Genomic DNA, 14,435 nt, shown 5'->3' on the forward strand with positions numbered 1-14,435 from the left:
ACCACAAGTTTGTTCTTACAATTTCATGCTAGCTGGCTTTTGTAAAATTTAATTATCAGTATATTAGAATATGTTGAACAACGTCGGCCGGTTGTGACCTCTAGGTTGAGAAATTGATTATTGTTTTTATAGGTGTAATGACAACGCTGAAATTGATACGGCAAAGCCGCAAAGCGGGCAAACCGCAAAACACTCGACGACGAGCGTCGTCGTCAAAGAAAAGCCTTGATGAAAGAACACATGCAGTGATAATTTTCAGGAACCTCTGTAGTGCGAGTCACTGTGGAAATCATTTTGCACTATGAGTGGCGGAAAGTCCTCTTCGTACGCTATGTCTGTGAAAATGATATTTGAAGCAGGTGAGTGAAGGTGCAATACATTGTACCAACTGTTTACCGACATGCATGTGTTGCAGGTACTAAATTGGAAGCGAAGCCACAGACATCTGCCACAGCTGCTACATATTTTCATAGGTTCTTTCAGGAATGCCGTCACGAAGATTACGACTTCTGTGTAAGTTCCCGACGGTACCCGGCATCTGAAAGCATCGTTGTGCGGAGTGCGACTCTGCAGCTTGGGTACTGTTACTGTTCTGTTGTACGACAGGTACTTGTACGTAGGGACACGGACCTGTGACGGAAACTCGAAAAAGCCAGCAGCATATCGGGGCTTAGTGGGAAGGGTACCATGCTTTTTCGTCTCCCAGTTTACAAGTACCATGCACAGTAGTCAAACATTGCGTTTTAGCAAGCCATCCATCATTCCGTATACATCAGCTAATGCAGCACATGTAGTGTATGTGCACTGTAGTCAGTGGTATGAATCACCAGCACGCACAGTGCTCACAGCTTAACATGCGAAAGTGTCAATGTTTACACCTATTTTACACTCTCAGCTAGTTGCGGCAACTGCAATGTACCTGGCTGGAAAAGTGGAGGAAGATCACCTGAAAATCCGTGATGTGATCAACGTTTTCCACAAGTAAGCAGCAGCATCTTACGTAAGCAAATGCTTACACCAACACTTTTCAAAACAGATGTGTCTACCCAAAGTCAGATCCACTTCCTCTAGGAGATGAGTACTGGTGCCTGCGGGATGCCATTGTGCACTGCGAGCTTCTAATGCTCCGGGTCCTCCAGTTCAGGGTGTCTGTTGATCATCCACACAGGGTAACCTTTCGTTGATGCGTTTAGAATGCTACCAACCACCTGCTTCCACCCATCAAGAGTAATAATAGCCATCTTCGATTGGGCTGCACTTTGTGAACTAGTGCAATCGGTGCATTCGATTCAGCGGAGGTGCAGCCTTTGCACTACACTCAACCATTCGATTGGAAAAAGTGCAGCGGGAGTGCAGCACGAGTTCACGAAAATGCTGCACCTTCTCCGACGTCCATGCAACATTTAGTGCACTGTGGAGCAGAAGACGTGAATAGGGTAGTTGTGCTTTTTGACGATGTTTTATCACCTATCTGGAGCATACTGACAATCAGTTTTGTACGATGGGCCTGTTTTTACTCCTGAAGTCATTCTATAGACAATAATCGCTCAGAAAATTGTGATGCAGTGCAGACGTCTGTAAGAAACTATCTTAGGTTTACGCTTTTCTATTCCATTGGGCTCAATGCACTTTGAACAGGAGCAGCACCCGTCGTGCACTTCATTTGCTCTCTTTTACGCTCCCCGTTGCACTTTTTCATGAATCGAAGACAGCTAATGTATGCAGTACAGTACATAAAAATGACAGTATGTGGAGGTGGCAAAAGAGGTTTGTAACTGTTTGTTGCACTGAAGGGTCCTTCGTCATGGACACCAGTGCAAAACAGTTTGAAGTACACTCGTAGGGTGGGTTAGGGAGGTCAGGTTCGCTCACGAGATGACTATTGCTGCTCTAGGTAAGTCTGGGTGCTGAACATATGCAGCCGGGGCACCAGAAGCCCCTCAAAGCAGGGCAAGCTGAAGTTAGAGAGTTTGGTATGCTGGGAACTTTCTTTATGCAAAAAATAAAGAAAAAAGTAAAAAAGGAGTAGAGTAACACACGCTATGAGCAATGGAGAATGACTTGAAATATGCCAAACAGCTTCACCTTACGGCATTCATTTAATTAGGAATGGATAGTTTTAAAATACAGATATGTTCGGATTTGGAATGTGTTTCATGCCTGGGAGCAACGTGAGTGACAGTTAATGCGATACCAGGACAGAGATGTTCCTTCGAGAAAACATTACATGTAGTAGATTAAATTCGTCTGAGTGAACATTTAAGTCCTGTAAGGATCTGCCTTTTGAGTAGGGTTCCGGGTTTTCAGATTTATCCGAAAAACTCCGCTTGGCAGATGTTTTCCCTGATAACTGGGTCAATGGTTTTGGCCTCCTTCTGTGTCCTGGGTTTCTTCTGACCTCAAATACCGGCCCTACCGCGACATAATAATGGCATTCGTGACCTAGCGTTTTCTTCAGCGGTCGTCTCGACCACTCGTGGATTCACTGCACGGGTTTTCTCACAATCTGTTTCCCGATTTCCTTGTCCTACACATGACCTAAGCACTAAAATAAACATCGAACAGAGGTCACACGGAGTGTTCTTCTTGAAAGGGCAACTAGTTGCAGTGCTGACGACAAGATTGGACGCAAGAAAAAGTTGCCCTGGGACTACTGTAGAAGTGTTTTTTTTTAGCGCGGAATTATTTTTCGCGTTTTTGGCGCATTCTTCCAAAATCGCGAATTTAAGTTCCCGCGAATAACTCTGGTCATGTGAGGGCGAAAATCGTGTGGTGCTCGACGTTATACAGTGACTACCCTGACCCTTTCTACTCCATGCAGGGTAGATAGTTTAAGCAAGCCGCAGAAGATTGTTTTATCCCATCAGGCGAGATGTAAAGAAATGAAAATTGATCACGCTTTTGTTATACTCCTACAAGCGCATTGCACTGTACATATATACCACGAAGCCGCAACATGTCTTTCCCCGCCTTCTCAAAACTAGCTTGTACGATAGTACGACATCTCAACCGAACTGTTCAGTGCCCTGAGCGATAATGTATGAGAACTGCTAAAACGAATTGGCTGACCTGCTCACGGCCAGTACTATGGCCTCCTGCAGGGTCACTAAAGGCCATTGTACAGGGCCTTAACTCACATGACTGTGAGGAAAAGTAAGGGATTGACCTAGATCGCCGCCATCCCCGTGAACAACGGATATCTTAGTACGTGCCGAAATATGCCCAAGTATTGACCGCGGCACGACATGCAAGAGCAAAGCACTCCCGGAAACCTGTGTCGTGAATTTAAGTTCTCGCGAATCACTCCTCAAACCAGCTTTGTTCGAAAACGCGAAAATATTTTCCACGCGGAAAAAAACACTTCTACAGTAAGTCAAGGAATACCCCAATTTGAAGGAGTTCACACGATGTAGCGGTTGTTGTATGTAAGTGCTGGCGCATAACAGTGAGCACTACACACGGAAAGGGTGCATTTGGGATTGTGGAACACCCACAGAGTGCGTCGTACGAAATGTCTTTTTAGTGTTGAAGTAATAAATGTGACTACTGCGTTTTTGCTGCAAAGTTTTCTCAGAATTTTGAGTATTAACTGAGCCGTAAATCATACACTCCAAAAAAGAGAAGAAAAAAATCCGAAAAACATCCTCCGGTCACGCCCAGAAATAAGCACCGAACACCCGGAACCCTACTTATGAGACAGGATGCCAGACACTCTGTCAGTCTCTATGCATGAAAGGGTCCCCTCAGCTCAAGGGAGGTGGTCGCCCCCTTTCACCCACCTTTCGACGCCCCTGATACGCGGCATGAAAACATATGAAATTCAGTACAAGCTTGGCTCCGTCCACAAAGAGGATTACTATCGCTGGTATTTGGCTGTGTATAGCATTACTGTGAATGGTTTTCACTGCATTTGATACTGTGTTTGGACTAGAGCACTTCACTGCATATGCTGCATGCGTAGGGCCAGGCTCGGCCCGAGCCTGATCTTCCTTTGATTTACCCTCCCGAGCTCGAAGCATTTCTAGGTTTCCCAGCCCGGCCCAGTGTACCGGGCTGTAAAAGTTTGCTGTGGCTAACTAACAGTAGGGTAATACAGGCTTGAGCCCAGTTTGGAACAGGCAAAATACAGGGTTGGGCCTGGTCCGGGCTTGGGTTTAACATTATGGGCCTGGGCCAGGCCCACAAAAAGAAGGCTCTACCCAGCTCTTAGAGCCGGGTGAGCCTGAACCGATGCCTGAACTCAATGAACTGCCTGGAGCACTGCATGGGCTCGGGCTTACCCGAAAGCCCGAGACTATGCAGTGTTCTAATTGGAACACGTTTTTCTTTTCTTTTTCTTTTTGCCATTCAGATTTTATTTGTACTGGACGATCGCAATATTTCTACGGTCAGTCGTGTTCTTTCTCCTACTGGCAGTAAAAAGGTCTGCCTCTTGTTGTCCATACGGTCTGTTTCTTGCGCCTCCCAAAAAGTTGCTTGTATATTATTAATTTTTATTTCTCTTCTGATGAAGTGTGAGGCTTTTAGAAGAAAATGCATATTAATATGTAATGCAAGTAAATGGTACCCACAGTGCACAAATTGTACTTCACGGTAGTGCTACAGTCCTTTATGAGAAATGCGGAATGCCATCAACAACTATGGGTGCATAACGAGCTCTTATGCAGCAGTACTATGAAGTAGAGTTTGTGCTTTGTAGGTACCACTTACTCACATTGTTGACACGCTTTGTCACAATTTGTTGAAGTGTTCATTAACTTTAAAAAAATGAACTCAAGGTACCCTCAACTACCATTTAATTCCGAGACATCAGAGTTGACGTCCGTGGAATCATGAGGCATTTCCTTGCTGTCACTTCAGTCGCAGTCTTTGGGTGCAAGGTAATCTTCCACTGAACCAAGAACTGATGGTGTTACAGCAAACGTCGTGCCTTTCACAATAATATTCTGAGATGTCATGGCGCACATCCCAATACTCACAAACAGTCTGTAGCAATGGCTGCCTAACTTGCCCAGTTTTCATGGGTTTGTCGTCTCTGGTCTCAAGCTGCTCAATGCATAGTCCTCAAACGTTCTTTTTGAATGGTCTGTTGACGGAAACATCCAGCGTTTGCATCTTGTACTGAATGCACATCTTATGGTATCTTCACCTGGTCGGCATGGCACACTACAAGGTTCCCCCCACCAATGTGACCAAATGTCAGTGAAAACTGCAGCATATCCACTACCCATTGGCTGCCTGCCTAGCGGCTCTTCAGTTAACCATGCTCGGTGCGCACGGCTGTCACGAGGTCCGGCAGGGGTGCTCCGTTTGGTTAGCCAGGCGATTCTCACAGGGGAATATCGGGACTAATTCCGCGACATGTGTTTTGGACCTGTGCGATTCACCCGAAGCACACCCTACCTCGTAAGCAAGAACACAGAAGAAAGAAGTTGGACCGCCAATGCGTACCTTGCGGCACGTGTGAATACGAGACTGTGAAATGAGGGAAGTCACAAAGACAATGTAGCTTAAACAAAACAAATATTTACTTGAGAAACAGCTAGGCTTTTAAACGAATGAACTAACCAACGCATATAGAATACCACGCATGTTACAAAATGTTACATTCTGCATGTTTAGCAACCGGTCACAAAGAGGTAAGACAGGCAACAAAGAAACAGAGTCTTAGCTGGTGCCGGCTGAGGGTCCTGGAGCTCGGAAGGGTCGGGTCCTTGTTGGGTCGATGTTCTGTTGGTGGACAACACACGTACACACAAACACTCACAAAGTCCTCGTTGACTGTTGTGTTGTAGTGCGACGACTTCTTCGCCGCGACACCCGTCGTTGTCGCTCGTGGATACGTGAGACCACCGTTAACTACCGACACTGACCGCCCCTGCTTTCCAAAGTCACCAAAGTCCCGGTTTGCGCCACCCGCGTAAGACGGAATCGAACGAGCTACATGTCCCCACCAAGTCTTCTGAGCAACTCTCCTTGTCTCCTCTACTTAGCCCCTTACGATGCATTCAGAATACATGTGTTACCTCTCACCCCGGTGCCAGACGAGACAAGACAAAAATACAAAACATACAATACCGCAAACATAGGTTTGGCTAGCCACAACATGCCCGGAATCCCAAATTTATTGCTGCCACAGTTTGTCTCAGACGTCTGGGAAAAACAACCCAAGTCGAGTAACCCGACACCTCGGACGTGTCTGTGTATGCCTTCCAAGTCGCTTTCGACCACTATGGGTGTGATCCTCCGGTCGCTCCCCCCCATCCACGGTTACTCAGTTTATTTGTTTCTTTGCTTTGGCCGCGGGGTCTGGGAAAAAATCTTCGCACCTCACACATTTGCAGAAACCAAGTAAATTATTGCCCTTTACGTAAAGCGGCTGGCCGTGTTTTGTGACAACGGCACCCGCAAGACTCGCTACCTTTCTCCACGAGTAATACTGACCAAGTGAGACAAAAAGGGAGAGAAGGATTGAGTGAGAAATGGGAGAGTATAGTGGAGGGGTGAAAGAGAAGTGCATCAGGAGAAAAAACACTCATTCGGCAGTGCGTACAAAAACGTACTGTTTGTTCCATTCGGATTGTTCATGTTACGATGTATGTAGAAAACTTGGATGACAGGGGAAGTACTACAACTAGCACAACAGAGTTGGACTCGTTCCAAATTCATTCGAGGGACTCTGGAAATTTACTGAAACATCTCCATGAATGCCTTCTGTTGTGTACTTGCAAAATGCTGCCTGTATTACCTTTCAAAAGGCAGCTGGCATGAGCAACAAAAATGGCCAAGCCAGTTGAATGCTGATCAGGTGGCAGTGTTATCCCCACTGCCAGTACGTATGTGCATGCAGGCCTAGTCTGGAGTACAGAACCCATGTTTAGGAAGTCGTGAAGATAGAATTTATACTGCATATAAGTGGCATATTTCTGGCATTTTTTAAAAATTCATCATATTTCTAAGTATAAGAGTGTATCTTCCCAATTTTCAACTACTGGTGACTGGTAATGACTGGTGCCACACAATACGGGCTGGTCATACTACTGAAGCCAGGCATGGGAAAGGAGATGTACCAGAATTTGGCATCAAATTGTAGGTGTGTCAATTTTTTGACTAGATATTAGTCTAATCCTTAACACCCCTGAAAGACAAAAATAGATAGGCTCTAACCCACCTCCGTGGATCAGTTGGTAGCATGTCCGCCTACTGATCCCAAAGTTGCAGGTTTGATCCTGGCCGAGCACCCCAGCAACTTGGTGGCAGGGTACAAGTTGTTCAGACATACTGTCCTCCATGAGAGACATTAAATATGGTGTGCCATGTGCTGAGATTTCAGTGCACATAAAAAAAATAACTTCAGGTGGACAAAATTGTGGTGGACAAATGTCGCTCATGATCATAGCTGTCTCACAAAGTAAAGCTACAAATTATCATTAGCATTAGATCCACTCCAAACGTGAAACAACTGCTGAAACGGTGCTGCATAAAACTTGTATGGTTTATTCGTGTTTACATAAAGCGATGTTGCACAATGTTCTGATGAACTTAATGTGAAACTGCAGTACCTGCTCCACTACCTGTGGTCCCTGACGGACTGGTTGGGACCAGCAACTGTACGAAGCGTACCACTAGCCCAGGTTGCCTGGTCACTCCTCTGCGATCTATACCAGCACCCGGTATGCCTGAAGCACCCATCGCAGCATGTTGCAGTGGCCATCCTACAGCTTGCCTTGCTGGTGTATGATATCAAGGTGCCCTATAGTGAAGACAGTGTGCTCACCTGGTATGAGGTATGTGTCTTCTTGCTGGCTAACGTAATTTGTAACACAGTTCTAGAACATGAGATGGTGTGCCTAAGTGTGCCCTGAAAAGAAATTTTGCCTTTCCCTTTCTTTTTTTCTTCTATGGAGTAAGGCAAATTCAGCAGCAGTGAAAAGCATGAAGATCATTTTTTTGTCTAGACTCTTGCTACTCAAATGCCAGTAATATTAATTTCAATTGAATTGTAGTACTCTCAGCCAGAGTACCATATGATGGAAAGTCACTGGATTAAAATGTTGTGTTTCTGATCATCTGACATTTTTGTAAATACTATTAAAGTTCCTTCTTACTTACTCTTGGTGGTATGACACAGATTTCCAGTGCTTGGATTTACAGACTTCATAAAGTTTATATCCCAAAGGAACACTCACAACCTGTCTAAGCTTTCACGGCATGGAAGCCAAGCAAGCACACAATCAACAATGGAGGTCACTCACCCAGAGAACATATTGCCCCCACGCTAATTCCAGCATGCCTTCAAGTTTTAGTTCCTCATTTAAAGGAGCATAGAGGTTGCCCCATATTTCTTTTGTGTTTGGCTGCGGCGTGTTCCGCAACAAATAAAATGAGCTCCTGCAAAAGAACTTGTCAACTTGGGATGAACAGCTTCGCGAATGAACCACGGCTTTGAGTCATGTGACATGTTACCTCGTTGCTCCTTTAATATTTTGTCCTCTCAATTCCAAGTGACAAACAAACAAACAAAAATTGTTTACAATGAAACGTCTTGTGTGATAAGAGCAGTGTGGCCCCTATTCCCCATAATTTGTCGATGAAATTTCATTATTGATGGTATCTGCTGCCGATCTTGACTTTGTTGTGGTTGATAACTATTGAATGCGAACATTGCAGACGTTTTGCGATAGCCTGTCCAAGGAGAAGCTCGCTGATGTCATGATTGACGTCATCCAGGCGTACGAAGTGGAGGCAACGTGACGTCGCAGAAGCTTGCCCTCTCATCCTCAAACATAAATGTAGCGCTCATTTATGTACAAAGTTTGGTTCTTTCGTTTTTATTTTGTCATCTCAGTTTCATTATAAGTACTTCTGTAATGGAAAATAAAAGCTGTCATGTTGTGCGTGATGAAAACAGAGTTTTGTTTACAATTTGTATGGCCATCTACAGTAATAAGGCTACTGCCACTGGTTCTTTACTGTATGAGTTCATGTTACCATGATACCATGTGCACACATTACTACCTCCAGAATCCTATCCTGAGACATTTCTGTAGTCCACAGAACATCCTCTACATTTGCAGCTTGCAGTATGAACAGATGTAACTTACTACATATATGTCAATGTTTTGTCTTTCACATGTTGAGTTTTAATTCAAAGAAGTATGCCTGCATTTTCATCTTGAAAATGGCTGTACACAACGTAAAAGCCCTTCTCATGGGACCGTTATCCTGTCCTAATACCACAACTGGTACTAGTTGGTGTTACTACCTTTACTTTCATAGTATCACAACTGTATCATTTTTATTGTGGATTGGGTTGCATTTAATGGAATGTTGCCATAGTTGCAGGGTGTTTTATGTAATGTACCTTTAGCCGGTACATTGTACACAAACGAAACTGGCTGCATAGTGTTGGTGGTTATCTTGAGTAAGTACTTGTATTGTTACATAATTTTTTTTTAAATATCAGCATTAGAACCCAAGTATAAATAATAGAAAGTTGTAAAGCACATTCAGAAGCCTTCGTATCAGTTGTTTCCAATCAGGTACCTCTTACGTGGTCCCTTCTTCCAGGTTCCAAAGGAAAATCCTATACGACTTCCTGCCTACGCTAAAACTGTGTTGCACTGTAGCGCTCGCAAGTATGCATGATGCACCTGGCCTCAAGTATCGATGTGTCACAACCCCTTTTAAATTGGCTATGGACATTACATAATGATAAAGGGTTGTTGAATCCATAGCTGAAGACGACAATGAGTCATCACATGCCTCCCCCTCACGTGACGAGCATCTCGTTCATATCATTCTTATCTCATTCGCGGTAATAAACACATCGTCAACCTGCCTCGCTGTGTAGTCTTCCACAAGGGTATAGAAGCCAGGGACAAGGACAAGGAAGTGTGCACAAACGAACTGCAGTTTGTTTGTGTGCTTCCCTGTCCTTCTCCCTGGCTGCTATACCCTTTATCATTATGTACTGTTACCAACTACCCCGCATTTCGACGCTCGTTAAGTTTATTTCCAGTGCAAAGGGGAATTCCTTTTTGAATGTTCTTCTGGAGTTCGTTTGTGCGCTTCCTTGTCCTTGTCCCTGGCTGCTATACCCTTTATCATTATGTACTGTTACCAACTACCCCGCTTTCGACACTCGTTCAGTTTATTTCCAGTGCAAAGGGGAATTCCTTTTTGAATGTTCTTCTGGAGTTTGTTTGTGCGCTTCCTTGTCCTTGTCCCTGGCTGCTATGCCCTTTATCATTATGTACTGTTACCAACTACCCCGCATTTCGACGCTCGTTCAGTTTATTTCCAGTGCAAAGGGGAATTCCTTTTTCAATGTTCTTCTGGAGTTTGTTTGTGCGCTTCCTTGTCCTTGTCCCTGGCTGCTATACCCTTTATCATTATGTGCTGTTACCAACTACCCCGCATTTCGACGCTCGTTCTATGGACATTAGACGTGTATACACTTATGTCCATGCATCGAGACAAACTGGTTAGTCGAGTCTGAATTGGAGCCTTACAATGTAATCCATTGGCATGTTTTATTCACATGATAAGACCTGACCAGCACCAACAAGTAAGAGCTGTTGCCATCCCAAATAATACTGATGTATTGTCCGTTCTAGTAGCACAAGAACACAGTCCTATAACTGTTTTAAGATGTGGTACACCATAATCACTGCTGCTAGCTTCCTAGCCTAGTTTGTTTTCTAGCAGTGCCCACTTGCCAAAGAATGCCACAAAGAAATCTTGTCTATTCCTGGTGCTCTCTTTCGTTACAGTGGCAGGCACTTGCTTCCTTGCCACTCTTTTAAGAGGCCATCCACATGAAGCAAAATGTGATTGCAACCATTTTGACCAAGCTGCTCAGAATGGCTACCGTTTGAAGGAGTTGTGTCGACTGACTCAAGGACACTGGTTTGTATCTGGATTGTTGAGGCTATTACATCCACCAGGCATAACCAGAGGTATAAAACTTAGTAATGTCTGTTACAACCTTGCAATGGGAGTTGCTGCTATGCTGTTCCTCACAGCGACATCTCGTAGATAGCAGTAAAAGCACGTTGGCAAGGTTCCTTGTTGAGTGGACAGCTGACAATGTCAGCATACCTTCTGGCTTGGGCCAATATAGTTCAGATTAGCATGTAGGCCACATGCTTAAACTTGCACTTCTGAAGTATGTTGCAATATCAAAGAATATGCCCAATCTTGGGGGGGGCCTTAGCCCCCCCGAAACTCCCCAGGTGGCCGGGGCCAGGCCCCCTCTGGGCTGTCTGTACCCAGCTGACAAAGATGAACGTTTCGAAGGATATCCTAAGGATTGCGTGTTCCGTTGCGAGTGGACATGAAAATCCTGTAAACATTTGGGGGCACGGACAAAAGCTCACCCATTCAGCGTCAAAGCCGGACAAAAGCTCACCCCATTTGCAACGGCGTTTTTTCCCCGTGCGATGTATATTTTGCGATTGCGTTATGAATGATTAATAATATAAATTGATAAACTACTCTTCAATTGAGGTTTTCCTGGAAAAACTGAAACAGTAGAACTGTGTATTATGTTTATTATTCTATTTTTTATCTTTTTTTATGCTTCAGAGGCGGATGCAGCTTCCAACCACCCCCAGGTGCCTCAGGAGATCTCCATTGTTTAGATAGTGCTGGCAAAGGTGCTTCAGTCTCGCTTGCAGGCGGACGGTCTCTCGCCTCACCCTCTTTGCTGGAGGATTTCCGATAGTTGCCTGGAGCAGTGTTGTGTCGGCAACAGCCTGATCGTCTTGTAGGCATTCGATTAACTTCCAAATGCTTGGGTGAGATTGTCCGACTGGCTTTGCGAAGCCGTTGTTCCAAGCATCGCAGGCGTTGCTTGTTCGGTCTCCATCTTGAAGTGTTGCATCCAGCACGTTCCACACAGCCGGTGGAAAATCTGGATGCCTGTGACGCATTCTTGTTAGGAGGCTGCCGCTTCCCGCCGTGACAGCTCGGAAGGTTCCCATTGACGTTGATGGCTAAAAAATTCCTCGTGATTGAAACATGCACATTTTGTCTTTCAGTTCGTGCCTGCACACTAGTCTAACACGCAAGCGACTAGCCCATAATATGTAATTCGCGTTTGGAATATGGGCGCTTTTCGCCAACCCATGCCGTATCATCATTCGCTGTAATACTATATTTTTGCGGATGTGCAGCAAAATTTCATTCTCATTCCGGCACTATTAATAATTCATAATACAATCAACTAATATATCGTACGGTGAGAAAACGCCATTGCAAATGTGGTAAGCTCTTGTCCGGCTTCAACGCTGTGAGGGTGAGCGTTTGTCTGGTGAGCTTTTTGTCCGGGATTCAAACATTTGTCTCGTATAATTCCGGACACCCTGCCCGACCTCTGTGTATATGAAAGGGAGGGAGGGCGATGTACGCCTCCCGGCCCTCTCCGCCTATATATGGTAGTAGTGAATCCATTTTGCATCAGAATGGTGTAAATCCTGCATACCCTTTCTCTTTCTGATAAAAAATAAATAAATTTGATAAAAGTACTCGGAACTATAGTGCCAAAATCTTGAACAAGAGAGAAACTGATGTTCTGAGGCTGGCTAACCTTTTCAGTGACTTTCGTCTTTCGTTGCCAAAATCTTCCCCGAGATAAATAGCGTACGTTGATCCCATAATGTTCAGACACATTTTATGACACATTATGACGATTATGACAGCTGCGCGCCGGGCTCAGCAACCACCAGCATCAGAATGCCAAGAGTGGGAGATGTATTCAAACGGGATAGAATCGTGAATGAATCGGTAAAATATAGACAGATATATAGACACATGAATAGCTGCAGTTGAGTTCAGTTCAGGCTTCAGTTTAGAGACCTTTCCAGGGAACTTCCAAAGGGAGTTACAGTGGGAAAAAAATTATATTTAAAAAAAAAGAAAGAAGGAGGAGCACATCATGAAATAACAAGTAAATGTCTTTGAGGAGGATTTCTTTTAGTTTGAGTTTCCCGCGCCAGGTGACGTACACAACGCCACGTGACCTGAGCACGTGGCACGTGGCCTGCTGCCGGCGGACCATGTGACATGGTGCTTACCGTACGACGCACGGCACGACTTTACAACTAGTGCCCAAAGCAAAGCAAGCAAAATTTTTGCGAAGTCAGCAAAGTACCTTTGCTTGGAGTATCTGGCGTGCTTGCATTGTAGGTGCCACGTAGTCACAATCCGGACAGAGAATACGACAACAAAATTGATAAAAAGGAGTGATTGACCATTCCATTGATCTTTCCATGTTCAGAGGAGCACACACGCATTGTTGCTTCACTTGTGTGATATCTTCTTGTTTTATATGCCTGTTGATCACAACATGATTTCCCATATTTTAGCTTACGCTGCAAGTGCATGAAGAAAAAATTACAAAATGAGAACGCCCTCCAGTCATCGAACTTTCGGCAGTATAATAGCAATCTCGTTCATAAACTTTGTAAAACACGCTCTGCCCCACTCACCTTACCCCACCTAGCACCCGCGTGCATTTAAGCCAGTACAAGTGTCATCCCCCCATTGTCCAGTGCTCTAACCAACCCTTTTGAGCAATGACTATCATTTATATTGCCAACATTTTGGTGCTTCAGAGGCAGCAATGGCCCCAGAAATCATCACAACTGCAATTCTTACCAGTAAGTAATGGATACTGTTGCTAATGCGCAATGTTTTTCTATCTTTATTTTTCTCCCCATATAGTCAGCGACAGGTGCTCCACAAATGAACAAACAGATGAAAGCGGACAAAACCTTCAACACATCTTGTCATCCCGCAGCTTGTGAGTACATGGCCTGGTTCCACCAATGCTGGTTAACTTTGAACCGAGATCAAGACTTGAGAACACTTGAAGTTAACACTCAATTCCTTTTTACAAACGCCAGCGGCATGCACTTGGAGGTGGTGGGTTTGAATCCTACCACTGGCCATGCTATCTGAGGCTTTCCCTGGGTTTTCCCAAGACTTTCTAGACGAGTGTCAGCACAGTTACCCCTGAAGTCAGGCCAGGGTGCATACTAACCCCCCTTGTCCCACACTCCTTCCTGCTGTCTTCTCTATCTGTCAACGTCTGTACATTGCTCACAGCCACAGTAGCTTTGCAGTGCTAACATGGAATTAAAAATGCATATATTTTTTTTTACAAATGTTAGTTTGTGACGTGAATGCTTCGGTGACAGCAGAGCTAAGCATTAAATTCAAGTAGAGGGACCGTTGATCTCGGTTCAAATGTTAATCTGCATTGATGAAACCGAGCCAATTTCTACAGGCTACTGCTGTGGTTACTAAACCGTTCAACACTGAATTGAACAGGTTCAACAGCACTGTTGCAGCTCGTGCGTGTGTTCCAGATGACATTGAGAAAATCAAGGTATTGTACAGCTACATCATATAGGGCATCCTATCTAAGT

General features: G+C 44.6%; 2 protein-coding genes across 4 annotated transcripts in view; both read left to right on the forward strand.

Annotated features, from left to right (window-relative positions):
* The first annotated feature begins 134 nt into the window (after positions 1–134).
* Positions 135–8,912, forward strand: LOC135396610 (cyclin-Q-like). The gene is made up of 6 exons (XM_064627660.1): positions 135–359; positions 416–513; positions 896–981; positions 1,037–1,169; positions 7,560–7,787; positions 8,671–8,912. Exons 1-6 carry the CDS (start codon positions 302–304, stop codon positions 8,752–8,754), a joined length of 687 nt encoding a protein of 228 aa, XP_064483730.1. The 5' UTR covers positions 135–301; the 3' UTR covers positions 8,755–8,912.
* A 1,045-nt stretch (positions 8,913–9,957) lies between these two features.
* LOC135396612 (gephyrin-like) overlaps positions 9,958–14,435 on the forward strand; it is a 29,889-nt gene continuing 25,411 nt past the window's right edge. For 2 of the 3 annotated variants that reach the window (XM_064627665.1, XM_064627667.1), the window contains exons 1-4: positions 13,032–13,187; positions 13,620–13,664; positions 13,729–13,807; positions 14,338–14,395. In XM_064627665.1, coding sequence (XP_064483735.1) covers positions 13,628–13,664; positions 13,729–13,807; positions 14,338–14,395 — 174 coding nt within the window. In that variant the 5' untranslated portion in view covers positions 13,032–13,187; positions 13,620–13,627. Of the gene's footprint in view, positions 10,571–10,775; positions 10,912–13,031; positions 13,188–13,619; positions 13,665–13,728; positions 13,808–14,337; positions 14,396–14,435 lie in introns of those variants that run through there. The other variant, XM_064627666.1, reaches the window with a different exon arrangement.

This window comes from Ornithodoros turicata, chromosome 6 (assembly GCF_037126465.1).
Source record: "Ornithodoros turicata isolate Travis chromosome 6, ASM3712646v1, whole genome shotgun sequence".
Lineage (NCBI taxonomy): Eukaryota > Metazoa > Arthropoda > Arachnida > Ixodida > Argasidae > Ornithodoros > Ornithodoros turicata.